The following is a 15,806-nucleotide window of genomic DNA, read 5'->3' as shown; positions in this document are numbered from 1 at the left end:
CGTCTCTATCGCCCCCTGGTGGCCGGTAGTGATACTACTGCACAGACCCGGACTCCGAATGACGACCTCACCACAAGGTGGCAGCGTTCCAATGTGAGATATTTTAGCTTCTTTTCTGGAGGAAGTGAGACTCGTATTCAGTCTGTGGTTTGGATCATGATAGAGGAAACTATTAAATATATTTTATCTATAATATTCATAATATGTCAGTTTTAACTATTTCCTCTAGTTGATGTTGTGGTTTACAAAGAAAAAGAAATGCAGCTGAATCCAAATATAAAACTGCAACACGCTGCACGGCCACAGGGGGCGCTGCAGCAACATCCACTAATAGACAGTGACAAGTGTTTCCTCTTTTATCTCCGATTTGGTCTCCTCCACCTTAAGAGGGAGGAGCCTGTTTTTAATATTAGTTTTGAGGCATCGTGTCAAAACAGTTTGAGGGAAACATTGACATTTTAAAAAGAACTGTCATCAATCAATGTTTTTTACTTTCAGTTTTTGACTTTTAAAAAAAAGGAGTTAATGCTCTTTTATGAATAAGTTCTGACGAAGAAAACATTAAACTCATGTGACTGATCGGCTGTTTCTGCCTTAACAGAAATCAAAGAAGAAGAAAGAACCATTTCCTCGTCTCTGGTTGATCAGCGTCTGGATTGGTTTCCTGACCTACAGCGCCCCCTTGTGACCACACTACACAGCAACTTTTCTAATTCACTCGATGATTAAATGAAAACACAAAAACCAAAACTGAGCTAAAAGACGCAAAGCGGCTCCTTTAGCGAAGGAGCAGTCATGTGATCCATCACGTGATCCGACAGTAAAGGTTTGAGTTAAGTGTCATGCTTCAGGAACAGGAAGTGGCAGTAAGTATAGATATCATATATAAAGGCTAGATGTTTCGTCTGCGTTGCCGGCCGACGGAGACGAACGTCCGCACATGGCGGCCATCTTGCTAGGGGGCAGCTCGCTCACCCATAACATTGTGTTGGTAAATAACCATAACTTGCTCAATTTTCAACCGATTTTTACACGATCTGGTTTGTTATAAACGTCAGAGATGTAGATATGACACTGCATACTTATGAATGATTATGTTATTTTCTAAAAAAAATGAATTATTTATGCAGTGTCATAACTACATCTCTGACGTTTATAACAAACCAGATCGTTTAAAAATCGGTTGAAAATTGAGCAAGTTATGGTTATTTACCACTACCAACACAATGTTATGGGTGAGCGAGATGCCCCCTAGCAAGATGGCCGCCATGTGCGGACGTCCGGCTCCTTCGAACGAGACATCTAGCCTTTATATATAAATCTATGGCAGTAAGGATGTCAGGTCTTCAGCTCTGCAAAAATCAAAATGATAAAAAACTTCATGTTTCAATCTTAGTGTTTAACAATAATCATGATAATGTGAGGATGCTGCTCCAGCGTCTGGTTCCTGTTCGATAAGACACGAGGAGAAGATGCTGGTTCCGAACCGAACCGGACCTGAGTGAAGGTCGAGTGTGAGAGTCTGAAGCAAACAGGAGGAGAAGAAGCGCTGGTGTTCCATCCCTCCTTCATCCCTCCTTCATCCCTCCTCCTCTCTCTCTCTGTGCTTCACTTCCTGAGCTTGAGGCTGGATATATATATATATAAATATATTTGTATATGGATGTGGGAGGAGTCCTCAGTCTAACATGGCGTCCAGCTGGTCGGCCAGGTCGTCGAACATGTTGCCGATGTCGTCCAGGATGGTTCCTGCAGACTTCACCGAGTTCGCTCCGCTGGTGAGAAAAGACACAATGAACAGACATTAGTGACAAATACACAAAAATAAAAGTACAACAGAGTTTCCTGATTCGACTGAGTTTATATCCAGTTTATTAAAATACAGAACAGAACATTAAGCTTCATTAACCTGAAGTCCTAATATTTCCCTCGTTGGGAAACTGAACGTGAGAAACCTCAACGCACAAACAGTTTGTGTCTCACCCGTCTGAGTTGTCGTCCAGGTTCAGTTTCCTCTCCACGGCCTTCAGAGCTGCTTCCAGAGACGTGCTGGTCTGATCCAGTCTCTGCTGAACCACCTCGGGCTCCGGGACCAGATCCGGACCGACCACGCACACCTGAGGCCTCGCCGCCGTCAGAGACGGACTCTGAGGGGGCGGGGCCAGAGCCGGGGGCGGGGCCAGAGCCGGGGGCGGGGCCAGAGCAGGGGGTCCGTGGAGAGCAGAGGACGAAGAGCTGAAGGCCAAACTCTGACCCCCCCCGCTGACGGTGAGAGCTGGGGTCGAGGGTCCAGCTGCTGGGGACCAAGACCACCACAATGAGAAACGATGTGTGTGTATCTGTGTGTGTGCGAGTGTGTGTGTGTCTGTGTGTATCTGTGTGTGTCTGTGTGTGTGCGAGTGTGTGTATCTGCGTGTGTCTGTGTGTGTCTGAGTGTATGTTGTGTGTCTGTGTGTGAGTGTGTGTTGTGTGTCTGTGTGTGTCTGAGTGTATGTTGTGTGTTGTGTGTCTGAGTGTATGTTGTGTGTTGTGTGTCTGTGTGTCTGAGTGTTTTGTGTGTGTGTGTGTGTCTGAGTGTGTGTCTGTATGTTGTGTGTCTGTGTGTGTCTGAGTGTATGTTGTGTGTTTGTGTGTTGTGTGTCTGAGTGTATGTTGTGTGTCTGTGTGTGAGTGTGTGTTGTGTGTCTGTGTGTGTCTGAGTGTATGTTGTGTGTTGTGTGTCTGTGTGTGTCTGAGTGTATGTTGTGTGTTGTGTGTCTGTGTGTGTCTGAGTGTATGTTGTGTGTGTGTATCTGTGTGTGTCTGAGTGTGTGTCTGTATGTTGTGTGTCTGTGTGTGTCTGAGTGTATGTTGTTTGTCTGTGTGTGTCTGAGTGTATGTTGTGTGTCTGTGTGTGAGTGTGTGTTGTGTGTCTGAGTGTATGTTGTGTGTCTGTGTGTGTCTGAGTGTATGTTGTGTGTTGTGTGTCTGTGTGTGTGTCTGAGTGTTGTGTGTGTCTGAATGTTGTGTGTCTGTGTGTGTCTGAGTGTATGTTGTGTGTCTGTGTGTGTCCGAGTGTGTTGTGTGTCTGTGTGTGTCTGAGTGTATGTTGTGTGTCTGTGTGTGTCCGAGTGTGTTGTGTGTGTGTGTGTGAGAGTGTTGTGTGTTTTGTGTGTCTGTGTTTGTGTGAGTGTGTTGTGTGTGTTGTGTGTGTTGTGTGTGTTGTGTGTGTCTGTGTGTGTGTGAGTGTGTTGTGTGTCTGTGTGTGTGTCTGTGTGTGTGTGTGTGTGTTGTGTGTGTTGTTTATCTGTGTGTGTCTGTGTGTGTGTGAGTGTGTTGTGTGTCTGTGTGTGTGTCTGTGTGTGTGTGTGTGTGTTGTGTGTGTGTGTCGTACCTTGTGCAGCCAGCAGACTGTGGCGTACAGGCTTGGGGGCGACCATGGGGGGTTTGGGGGAGAGGGGGGGTTTGACCTGTGACCCCGGCGTCGGACTGGCCGGCCGCTCTGCCTCCGTGTCACCGATCCTCTGAGCCACGCCCTCTCGGCTCTGAGGCCGGCTGCCGCACGGCGAGCCCGGAGGCCCCGCCCCCTCCCGGCTGGGGGAGCCCCCCCCCGGCTCCTTGTCTCTGGGCTTCTGTCGGCGCTTCACCGTGTCCGACTCCTTCAGGTTGAACTCGGGCGGCTCCAGGCTCGTGGCGGCGTGCTGCTCCGGCGGCTCCAGCACGGCCTCGGCCCGCGGCGGCGCCGGCGCCTTGGGCCTCTGCTTGATGGTCAGGTTCCCCTCCTCGGCGAAGGGGAGGCACTCGCTGGAGCTGTGCTGCGGCGAGGACGAGCTCGCCAGGCCGCTGGGTCCGTCCTCCTCAGAGTCCGACTTCACGCCCCGGTCGGGCTCGGCGCCGCTGTGGGCGGGGACGCACTCGCTCTGCACCCGCCTCCTCACCCCTGAGGCCTCTCTCACTTCCTGTCCCGCGGAGACGAGGGGGGGCGCCTCCTGGTGGCCGAGCTCTGGCGTGGGTCCTGGGGAGCTCCTCCCCTCTAGGCTTCTTTCCAGAGCGCCGGCGATGCTCCTCACGCTGCCCGGGCTGTCCGACGCCACGCGGCCTGACGACGAGGTCGTGCTGCTGTCGCTCAGCTCGCCGCTGGTCGTGCTGCTGACTGAACTCAGGCGTTTCGGGGGGGGTGGGGGCGGACCTTTCTTCCGGGCGCGCACAGCGAACGACTGACTCCGCCCCACGCTGCCGCTCTTCTCCGGACTCGCCTGCAGTCGAGCCAGCTGGCTGCGCCCGGGCTTGCGGGTCAGCGTGGCGTAGGACGGCAGGTTTCCTGAGTGGAGGGCGGGCTCGTCATCCTCGTCGTCGGGCTCGCCGTCGGACAGAGCGTAGCGGGTCATGCTCTGGGTGCGTCTCTTGGGCGGAGCCAGGGTGGCGGCGTGGCCCGCCCGGCTCAGTTCTGTGGAGCCACAGTGAGAGTGAAGGTAGCTGAAACCCTTCAGCGCTGGCGAGCCATGAGGGGAGGAGCCACGAGAGCCGGGGAGGCGGGGCTTGGCCGGGATGGGCGGGTACTTGAACACCGTGGCCGTGCCCAGAGGAACCTGCTTCAGCCGCTGCTCCCAGCCCTCAGGGAGGTTCCTCTCCTTGGCCGAGGCGTCGTCCAGGCTCTCCTGCGACCAGCTGTGGGGGGGGACGGAGGCGGTGGGCGGTTCCTGCGAGCGGCCGGACCCCCGGGACCGCGTGTCGATGCTCTCCTGGCTCTGGGACATTCCCACGGCGTGCTTGAAGGCCAAACCTTCCTCGCAGCCGCCGTAATGGCTGGACATGGCGGTCTGCAGCTCGGCGCTCAGCTCGCTGTCCTGGAAGCTCAGCATCTTCGGGGTGCGAGGGGAGGAGTCTGAGTCGGCCGGTTCGATGGCGACCAGGTGGAGCGCCCCGGGGCCTCTGCGCCGCAGCGTGTCGTGGTCAGCGTGAAGGATCGACCTCTGGATGTCACACAGCTTCTTCACCGCCAGCATCAGCTTCTTCTGGTGTCCTGCAGGAAAAGAAACCGTCAAACCACGGTCACATGTCACGCGTGTGACCATGTGACACGTGTGACCATGTGACGCGTGTGACCATGTGACACGTGTGTGACCATGTGACACGTGTGTGACCATGTGACACGGGTGACCATGTGACACGCGTGACCATGTGACACGCGTGACCATGTGACACGTGTGACCATGTGACACGCGTGACCATGTGACACGTGTGTGACCATGTGACACGTGATCATGTGACACGCGTGACCATGTGACACGCGTGTGTTAACATGTGACACGCGTGTGTTAACATGTGACCATGTGACACGCGTGACCATGTGACACGCGAGACCATGTGACACGCGTGACCATGTGACAAGCGTGACCATGTGACATGTGTGACCATGTGACACGCGTGACCATGTGACACGGGTGACCATGTGACACGCGTGACCATGTGACACGCGTGTGTTAACATGTGACACGCGTGACCATGTGACACGCGTGTGTTAACATGTGACACGCGTGACCATGTGACACGTGTGACCATGTGACACGTGATCATGTGACACGCGTGACCATGTGACACGCGTGTGTTAACATGTGACACGCGTGTGTTAACATGTGACCATGTGACACGCGTGACCATGTGACACGCGAGACCATGTGACACGCGTGACCATGTGACAAGCGTGACCATGTGACATGTGTGACCATGTGACACGCGTGACCATGTGACACGGGTGACCATGTGACACGCGTGACCATGTGACACGCGTGTGTTAACATGTGACACGCGTGACCATGTGACACGCGTGTGTTAACATGTGACACGCGTGACCATGTGACACGTGTGACCATGTGACAAGCGTGACCATGTGACACGCGTGACCATGTGACACGCGTGACCATGTGACACGCGTGTGTTAACATGTGACACGCGTGTGTTAACATGTGACACGCGTGTGTTAACATGTGACACGCGTGACCATGTGACACGCGTGACCATGTGACACGCGTGACCATGTGACACGCGTGACCATGTGACACGCATGTGACCATGTGACGCGTGTCCTCACCGAGCTTGATGATGCCGATCTCCTGCAGATCCTCCCACGTCAGGTCCTTGACGATGCTGATGCAGTCGTAGCCGTTCTCTGAAAGCTTCTTGTGGTACTGAGGGAGTCCGATGGCGCTGAGCCACTCGCCCAGGTCCGACTGAGAGAGAGAGAGAGCACGCCGCGTCACCAGCTGGAGTCACAGTGAGGACGGATCAGTGAGGTCACTGGTGAACTTACTGGGATGTACTCGGGCAGCCACTCGGGGATGTTCATGTCGCTGATCTCCATGGAGATCTTCTTGCGGTGGCCTGGTTTGGTCACGCCCACGGCCGTGAGATCCTGCGCCAGGAAAACAAGACGAGCACCGAGAACGCTGAGTCATGGTTCACAAGATGGTTCCCCTGTTTTTAAGTGATGAGTGAGTGTGTGTCTGTTTGTGAGTGTGCGTCTGTGTTTGTCTGTGAGTGTGTGTGAGAGTGTGTATGTGTGTGTGAGTGTGTGTGTCTGTGTTTGTGTGTTTGTGTGAGTGTGTGTGTGTGAGTGTGTGTGAGTGTGTGTGAGTGTGTATGTATGAGTGTGTGTCTGTGTGTGTGTGAGTGTGTATGTGTGAGTATGAGTGTGTGTCTGTGTGTGAGTGTGTCTGTGTGTGAGTGTGTATGTGTGAGTATGAGTGTGTGTGTGTGTGTGAGTGTGTGTATGAGTGTATGTGTGAGAGTGTGTGTGTGTCTGTGTGTGTGAGTGTGTGAGTGTGTGTATGACTGTGTTTCTGTGTGTGTGTATGAGTGTGTGTCTGTGTGTGCGTGTGTGTGTATGAGTGTGTTGCTGTGTGTTTGTATGAGTGTGCATCTGTGTGTGCGTGTGTATGTGTGAGTGTGTGTGTGTGTGTGAGTGTGTGTGAGTGTGTGTATGAGTGTGTGTCTGTGGGTGTGTATGAGTGTGTGTCTGTGTGTGAGTGTGTATGTGTGAGTGTGTGTGTGTATGAGTGTGTCTGTTCGTGTGTGTGAGGGTGATTATGTGTGAGTGTGTGTGTGAGTGTGTCTGTGTGAGTATGTGTGAGTGTGTGTGGGTGTGTATGTGTGTGTCTGAGTGAGTGTGTCTGTTCGTGAGTGTGATTATGTGAGTGTGTGTGTATGTGTGTCTGTGTGAGTGTGTGTATGTGTCTGTGACTATGTGTCAGTGTGTTTGAGTATGTGTGTGTGTGTCTGTGTGTGTGTGAGTGAATGTGTGAGTGTGTGTCTGTGACTATGTGTCAGTGTGTGTGTGGTTGAGTATGTGTGTGTGTGTATCTGTGTGAGTGAGTGTGTCTGTCTAAGTGAGTGAGTGTGTGTCTGTGTCTGAGTGAGTGTGTCTGTTCATGTGTGTGTGTGTGTCTGAGTGAGTGTGTCTGTTCATGTGTGTGAGTGTGTGTGTGTCTGTCTGAGTGAGTGTGTCTGTCTTCCTGAGTGTGTGTTACCTCAGGAGTCATCCTGCTGATGGTGGGAACATCGTACCCAGCACTGAGGAAGTTCCCGGTGTAGATCTGCAGCTGGAACTCACTCAGCCACTGGTAGATGGCCTCGGCGTCCTGAGGCACAGAAACAGGAAGTGATGCAACAGCTGTGAACCTGTGATTCGTTCGGTCCGTAACCAAAACGTTTCTTATCCTTTGTGACATCAAGAGTTTGACTGGTTCAGTGACTCCACGTGTGTTTTGTGTTATTGTTTATTCCTGTCAGTCAGCTGGAGGTCATGTGACGGATGGAGAGATCTCTACCTTCCCCTCCATCAGCTGCTGAGGGCGAGCGAACTGCTGAGAGAAGCTTTGCTCCGCCGGTTTCTGCACCGTCACCGTCTGTCTCCGAGGAGTTCCACCTGAAGTCAAAGAAAAGATTTAGATTCATATTATTATTATTCATTATTATTTGGCTCCAAATACAAAATCGTATCATTTCTTTAATTTCTCTGGAGATGAAGGAAATCTAAAAACAATCCCCTTTTCTTTCTCATTTATCTGAAACTTTTAAAATAACCTATAAATATTGTTCACGTGAAGGGAAACTACATTTGACAAAATGTGATCAAATATAATAAGTTTACAGTTTATTAATGATGAGCAGAGAGTGAAGCACCTGCAGGGAGATCGGGCTGGTCGCTGAGATCTGAGTGCCCGGAATCAGCAGCAGGGGGCGCCGTCTGCAAAGGAAAAACAACAGATCACAGATATGAACAGAACTAGAAATATAGATATCGACGTGTGGAACGACCTCAGAGTTACACTCATTCTTTATTTTGATCCTTCTCCATTTTCTTATGTAATGTTTATTATCTTATGTTTATTTCTGTTATTTAGTTCCATTTTTCACTTATTTATTCGATTTTTCATGTTTATATATTTGTAAGTTTTAATCTCACATTTTTTGTCAGTTTGTATTACTGAGCTCATTTGTTTGTTTTGTTTGTTTGTTTATTTTGACAGGGACAGTGCATATTAATAGACATTTCTGTAAATATGCCAGATTTAGCCAGAAGGTTAGTTTCCATCTGCAGTCCTTGGCCAGATGTAACAATAGGCTCCCTAAAAAGCAAATAAGCAAATAACAGAAAGAGTTTAAAAAAGAACATAGAAAAGCAACAGATAAAACATTAATTATAACCACATACAAGTATTCAGTAGTTCAAGCATTAAAATACATGAAGCATGCAGGACAAACAAGAGTCAGCATCAAACAAACACAAATTGAAAAGGTAGACTAGGACTTATAGAGGACATCTATATGTGTTAGACATCGAGGCAGTAGCCCACCAAAGCAGACAGTACATGCACAACAAACTAACAAAAAGTCGACATGACAATAGTACATGAAGCAGCACAGGAGAGACATAGAACGAGCTACAAAAAGCATACAAACAAGCAAGCATACAAAGTAAGTTGCAGGACAAATTCACAGACACGCTGACACAAGGAGGCAAGAGCAGGCGGGTCAAGTTTAGTGCTGGCAGATCATATTATCAAACAGCCACTGTTTCAGATTAGAACTAAATGACCGATATGTGTTTAGGTCTCTGATACATGTTGGGATGTTATTCCATTCACGTGAGGCTGCAACAGAGAAGGCTGACTGACTAAAGGTACTTTTCCTAAATGGAATAATGCAGTCCCCTTTCATGACTCCTCTTGTGATCCGATGTTGGTTTGTTCTAATAGTTACAAATTCTCTAAGTGGAGGAGGGGCCATGCCATGTATGATTTTGTAAAAGAGACATGCATTTTTGTGCTTAATCATGTTTTCCCAGCTCACTAGATTGTGTTTTCTTAAAATTGCACAGTGATGGAATTGCCTTGGTTTTTTGTCCAGAACTTTCAGTGTTTGTTTATACAAAGACTGTAGTGGTTTTAGTGTTGTGTGATTAGCCTGAGACCAGCTCGTCAGACAGTAGCTCATGTGAGAGAATATCATTGAATGCATGTACATCATGGCTGCCTCGGTGGACATAGAGTTTCGTATAAATTTGAAATTGGCAAGATTGAATTTGATCCTTTTGCAGACAGTTTTTACATGTGCCCTGAAATTAAAGTTGGAGTCCAGAATAATGCCAAGGTATTTAAATTCCTTAACAATTTCTAATTTTTCTCCTGACACAAGAACATCTGGGTTTTCACTACAGTCATTTGTTTTGGAGAAGAACATACCAACAGTCTTAGACACATTTAGTTGGAGACAGCACTGATTGAGCCATGCTGTAATTTTCAGCATGGCCTTTGTGAGTTTGGCAGCAACTTCGGTTTTTGTCAATCCATGCACATACAGCACAGTATCATCAGCATACATTTGAATGTGGGCCTCTGGACACACAGACGGCAAGTCGTTGATATACAAACAAAATAAAAGTGGACCCAGTATGGATCCCTGTGGTACACCAGTGGACAAGGAGAGGGTGTCAGATTGCTGGTTATTTATTCGAACAGTTTGAGTTCGGTTAAAAAGGTATGATTCAACCCATTGACGTGCCTCAACAGAAAAATTAAAATTGGATAACTTGGATAATAGAACCTTGTGATTCACAGTGTCAAATGCTTTGCGGAGATCAAGAAAGACAGCACCGACAACGCCACGCTTATCCAACAGTGATTTAATTTTCTCAATGAAAAAACAATTAGCCGTCTCGGTTGAGTGGTTGGATCTGAAGCCAAATTGCATTGGATGAAGGGGGAATGAGCTGTTGTTCAGGTGGTGTATGATTTGCTCAGCTACACACTTTTCTGCTACTTTAGACATTATAGGGAGGATGCTGATCGGCCTATAGTTACAGGCGGAATGATGATCACCAGATTTGAAAATTGGCGTGACAATTGCAGATTTCCAAATACTTGGAAACTGCCCTTGGGATATTGAAAGATTAACAATTTTAGTGATGGGATTGGCTAATGATGAACCGATATCTTTAAGCATCGTTGAGTCCATACCAAATTAATCTTTAGCTTTTGAGGGTTTGAGAGATTTAATAATACCTGTGATTTTTATTTCTGAGACAGTGTTTATACTGAAGGCTGGCTCCATTGTGTTTACTGAAGACACATTAACATGATCAGTCGAGAAGCCCTTTGCAATAGTTGCTACAGAATCAACAAAGTATCGATTAAGAGCTACTGCTACTTCAGATGGGTCCTTGGTCAGCTTTCCATTCAAGTCAAGTTCAATTGACCTTCCTGCGCTATGATGTTGTCCCATGAGTTTTTTTAACTGAGTCCATATTACTTTCGGATTACCCCGTGCCTCACTAATTATAGCAATAAAGAAATCAGCCCTAGCTTTCCTCAGACCTGTTATCACTTTATTTCTTAACATGGCAAAGTGATATTTGTCATGATAAAATTTTGTTCTAATGGCCTTTTTTAATGCAAGATCACGTTCTTTCATTAGTTTCAAAATGTCTGCATTTATCCAGGGAAGACTGTTCTTTTTATTCCTACTCCTAATGCTACGGGAAAATTCTGCAATTATACTCTGAATTTTACTTGAGAATATTTGACTGCCCTCACTCAGGTTTTTTCCAAATAACAGATCATTCCAGTTAAAACTATGAATAGTGTTTTTAAAAGACTCTTGCATGTTCTTGGGGATTCTAATGCTGTCATGTTCCTTAGTAGAGGAGCTAAATCTCTTTTTTGTTAACTTTCTGACCACAAGAGTTAGATTGTGGTCAGATAGCCCAGTTATCATGTTTTTGAGGTTCTCTCCGGTCTGTTACTGAACACTAAATCAATCTGAGTTCTGGTGGATTGGGTTATTCTTGTTGGACCTTTAATCAGCTGTGAGAGATCTAGCCCATCGGTTATTTGTTTGAGGTTCTTTCTAATTGATCTATCTTCCCAATTTACATTAAAATCTCCCATTATTATGACCTCTTTCTTAAAATGACATTCCTTGAGCATGTTTTGGAATTTTTCATAAAAATCATTATTTGAGGAGGGTGGGCGATACATTACAATAAGAATAAATGACATTTGTGGTGATAGAGTGATATTCAAGCAAATACATTCCAAATCACAGTTTGACTTTGAGTTTGTGCTCGTCACATTTAATGTGTTTAACTTTAAAACTTTAAAAAGTATTTGACTGAATGAAAGATCATTGTCACATCTGACACTTTCTATAAAAAGCAGATTTTAAAACATGAACATGAAGTCTGACTGTTCTCTGTGTACCTTGTTGTCATGGTGACCGCTGTGGTGGGGGAAGCCGTTGGGGGCGTGGCTGCTCTCGGTGCTCTGTCCGCTCCCGGCGCTGCGCGTGCTGCCCACGCTGCCCGTGCTCCCGACGCTGTTTCTGTCGCCTGCTGCAAACGAGACAACAAATATGAAACTGACCACGTGGACGTAGAGGGTCTGCATCAGCAGCGAGGGGCGGAGCCAGGCTGTGGGAAGCAGCAGGCCGAGCGGCGGGCAGGATGCAGGGCAGGGGGGCGGGGTTTAAATGTTACTGTAAACATCATGATCATATGAAGATCCTCATCACAACGCCTCGTTCCACTGCAGGAAGTGAAGAACAGGATGTGATGTCAGTCTGCCGTCGCTATGGCAGCACGGAGGAGGAGAGCGGGGGGGGACTGAAGCAGACCAGTGAAGAGTGTTTGGACTCCACGCACCAAGACCGCCAGTTGACATGAGGCGCCATTAGGCGCCATCAGGCTACATGAGGTCACATGAGGCTACATGAGGCGCCATGAGGCACCATGAGGCGCCATGAGGCTACATGAGGCGCCATGAGGCTACATGAGGCGCCATGAGGCGCCATGAGGCTACATGAGGCGCCATGAGGCTACATGAGGCGCCATGAGGCACCATGAGGCGCCATGAGGCTACATGAGGCGCCATGAGGCTACATGAGGCGCCATGAGGCGTCATGAGGCTGCATGAGGCGCCATGAGGCTACATGAGGGGCCATGAGGCGTCATGAGGCTGCATGAGGCGCCATGAGGGGCCATGAGGCACCATGAGGGGCCATGAGGCTACATGAGGCGCCATGAGGCACCATGAGGCTACATGAGGCACCATGAGGCTACATGAGGCATCATGAGGCGCCATGAGGCTGCATGAGGCATCATGAGGCGCCATGAGGCTAGATGAGGCTGCATGAGGCGCCATGAGGCTACATGAGGCATCATGAGGCACCATGAGGCTACATGAGGCATCATGAGGCGCCATGAGGCTAGATGAGGCTGCATGAGGCGCCATGAGGCTACATAAGGCGCCATGAGGCTGCATGAGGGGCCATGAGGCGCCATGAGGCTGCATGAGGTCACATGATGCCTCAGGAGGCACCATGAGGCTACATGAGGCGCCATGAGGCACCAAGAGGCCTCATTAGGTGTCATGAGGCCTCTTGGCGATTCATGAGGCGCCATGAGGTCACATGATGCTTCATGATGCTTCATGGCACCTCATGAGCTGCTGTCACATGTCGTCGACAGCGGCAGGGCGGCGCTCTCAGTGCGTGGCGCCTGATGCAGAGCGTTGAGCCGGGCAGCGATGCAGCTTCAGAGCAGCCGGGGCAGGAGAAGCCGTCGTCTCTTACCATGACACGAGTCTCTGAGGACCCAGATGTCCTCGAAGGGACACCCAGACTGAGACAGGCGGCTCGGAGACAAACCTATCAGACACAAAGACTGTGTAGTGTCAGGGGCGGACTGCAGGGGGCAGTGTGGAGGTTACGTCCTGGTGTCTGACAATATCCAGGAGAAGATGTTTACACCGTGCGTTGCTCCATCACCTCACAACAAGCGCTCCAACTTCCACCCTCAGCAAATGAAAACACAGCATTTCCACAAACCCCCCCCCCCCCCGTGTGGTTAGAGTTAGGAGTTCAGGTTCAAGCAGCAGCAGTGAAGAGGAGAATAAACCAGTGAATGAATAAAAAAACACATCAGAAGAAAAGCAGCTGACGTGTATTTACATGAGTCATAAATCATAATGAGTGTGTGTATTCATCCTCAGTGAGTTTCAGCTCAGACACCAGGAGGCGCAGTGATACACTGTGTGTGTGTGTGTTCTGTGTGTGTGTGTGTGTGTGTGTTCTGAGTGTGTGTGTGTGTGTGTTCTGAGTGTGTGTGTGTGTGTGTTCTGAGTGTGTGTGTGTGTTTGTGTTCTGAGTGTGTGTGTGTTCTGAGTGTGTGTGTGTGTGTGTGTGTTCTGAGTGTGTGTGTGTGTGTTCTGAGAGTGTGTGTGTGTGTGTGTGTGTGTGTTCTGAGTGTGTGTGTTCTGAGTGTGTGTGTGTGTTCTGAGTGTGTGTGTGTGTGTGCTCTGAGTGTGTATGTGTGTTCTGAGTGTGTGTTCTGAGTGTGTGTGTGTGTTCTGAGTGTTTGTGTGTGTGTGTGTGTGTGTTCTGAGTGTGTGTGTGTGAGTATGTGTTCTGAGTGTGTGTGTGTGTGTTCTGAGTGTGTGTGTGTGAGTATGTGTTCTGAGTGTGTGTGTGTGTGTTCTGAGTGTGTGTGTGTGTGTGTGTGTTCTGGGTGTGTGTGTGTGTGTGCTCTGAGTGTGTGTGTGTGTGTGCTCTGAGTGTGTGTGTGTGTGTGTGCTCTGAGTGTGTGTGTGTGCGTGCTCTGAGTGTGTGTGTGTGTGTGTGTTCTGAGTGTGTGTGTGTGACTATGTGTTCTGAGTGTGTGTGTGTGAGTATGTGTTCTGAGTGTGTGTGTGTGTGTTCTGAGTGTGTGTGTGTGTGTGTGTTCTGGGTGTGTGTGTGTGTGTGCTCTGAGTGTGTGTGTGTGTGTGCTCTGAGTGTGTGTGTGTGTGTGTGCTCTGAGTGTGTGTGTGTGTGTGCTCTGAGTGTGTGTGTGTGTGTGCTCTGAGTGTGTGTGTGTTCTGAGTGTGTGTGTGTGTGTGTGTGTGTGTGTGTACCTCTGCTGGTCGTGAGGCCGTTGGCGAGCGGCAGCACCACGTGGGTGGGGGGTGCGTACAGAGTGTAGGAGTCGTCGGTCTGCGGGGCGGAGCTGAGGCCGGAGGGGGGGGGGACTCTGGACAGCGTCTGCTGGCGCTGGGGGGGCAGGGAGGCGTGCCGGGACAGGGCGCCCCCTACAGGGGGAGGACAACAGGAGGAGGGGGAGGGGGGGTTATCAAGCTGATGGTTAAGGTGGAGGTGAGTGATTAAGACGATGATGGAGGGATGAAGCAGGAGGTGAGGAGGGGGGGGTGGGGGGGGGGGGGGGCATGGGATGATCTGGAAGCAGGCGGATTAGTTCCTGACTCCAAGGGGGGGGGCTGGGGGGGGGGCTTCTCTAACGCTTCACCTCTAAGACTCAAAACTTCTTCATGTGTTCAAATTTTATAATAAAATGTTTTCCTCTCAAGAGTTTTTATTTGTGCAAAATGAAAACGTGAAATAAATCATCTGGATTTCCTGTTTGTGCAAATAAAAGAATTCTGATTCTGATTCTGGAAACACGAGTGAAACCTCGGATCTGACGTCTGATGAGAATCTGAGCGGCTGGTGACACTGACCGTTCCTCCGGCTGATGACCTCCACGATGGAGGGGGGGAAGAAGCCCACCCGGTCCGTCCCTCTCGGGCTGTCGTGGATGTGTCCTTTCCAGCGTCCGTCCACGTGCTGCTCCATCACCTGTGGGCGGAGTCACAGGTGATCTCATGTGAGTCACAGACACAGGAAGCAGAACAGACGGCGTCACATCACGAGTCAGAGCGTCGAGGACGAGTCATCACAACGTCCATCGATAGTTCTCAGATTTATCCTGATCGTGGATTATGATCACAACTGTTTATTCTAATCAAAGCTGTAAAGACTCTGATCTCTCTGATGTCCTCTGTCACACGGGACATCTGTTGGACTCGTGTCCGTCCTGGAGACGGGTCCTCACACGTGTCTCTGAGGTTTCTACCTTCTTCACCTGTTAAAGGTTTCAGTAGTTTGACTCTTGTTGAGGGACAGAGGACGTCTCGACTTGTTAAAGACGATGAGACAAACTGTGACCTGTGAATATGAGACTATACAATAGAATGTGATTGATTGATTGACATTCATGAGAGAAGAGACACCCGAACTCTGGTGGGACAAATATCGTACTAGGGGTGGGAATTGGCAAAAATGTGACGATTCAATAGTATTGCGATTCTGCGATATATTGCGATTCATGTCCCCCATATTATTCAAAGGCATTACAAAAATGAGGAAAATAAGACTGCTCAACTCACTTCAAATGTCACATTTAATTCTGTGAACAACATTGTCTTCTACACATTCACTGAAGTGCAAAAACTTTGTCC

The 15,806-nt window shown here is 49.1% G+C and overlaps 1 protein-coding gene across 1 annotated transcript in view; it reads right to left on the bottom strand.

Moving 5' to 3' along the window:
- Positions 1–1,278: 1,278 nt before the first annotated feature.
- The window catches only part of LOC133023774 (caskin-2-like), a 40,086-nt gene continuing 25,558 nt past the window's right edge, over positions 1,279–15,806 (bottom strand). The window contains exons 10-20 of the mRNA XM_061090849.1: positions 15,027–15,144; positions 14,427–14,600; positions 11,739–11,869; positions 8,161–8,224; positions 7,806–7,903; positions 7,506–7,616; positions 6,290–6,391; positions 6,071–6,209; positions 3,374–5,002; positions 1,984–2,296; positions 1,279–1,775 (exon numbers count right to left, since the gene is read on the bottom strand). Of these exons, the coding sequence (XP_060946832.1) occupies positions 1,679–1,775; positions 1,984–2,296; positions 3,374–5,002; positions 6,071–6,209; positions 6,290–6,391; positions 7,506–7,616; positions 7,806–7,903; positions 8,161–8,224; positions 11,739–11,869; positions 14,427–14,600; positions 15,027–15,144 (2,976 nt within the window). The 3' untranslated portion in view covers positions 1,279–1,678. The remainder of the gene's footprint in view (positions 1,776–1,983; positions 2,297–3,373; positions 5,003–6,070; positions 6,210–6,289; positions 6,392–7,505; positions 7,617–7,805; positions 7,904–8,160; positions 8,225–11,738; positions 11,870–14,426; positions 14,601–15,026; positions 15,145–15,806) is intronic.

This window comes from Limanda limanda, chromosome 17 (genome assembly GCF_963576545.1).
Source record: "Limanda limanda chromosome 17, fLimLim1.1, whole genome shotgun sequence".
Classification (NCBI taxonomy): Eukaryota; Metazoa; Chordata; class Actinopteri; order Pleuronectiformes; family Pleuronectidae; genus Limanda; species Limanda limanda.
Note: the sequence above shows the minus strand (reverse complement) of the source record. Positions and strands in the feature narration are given on the sequence as shown.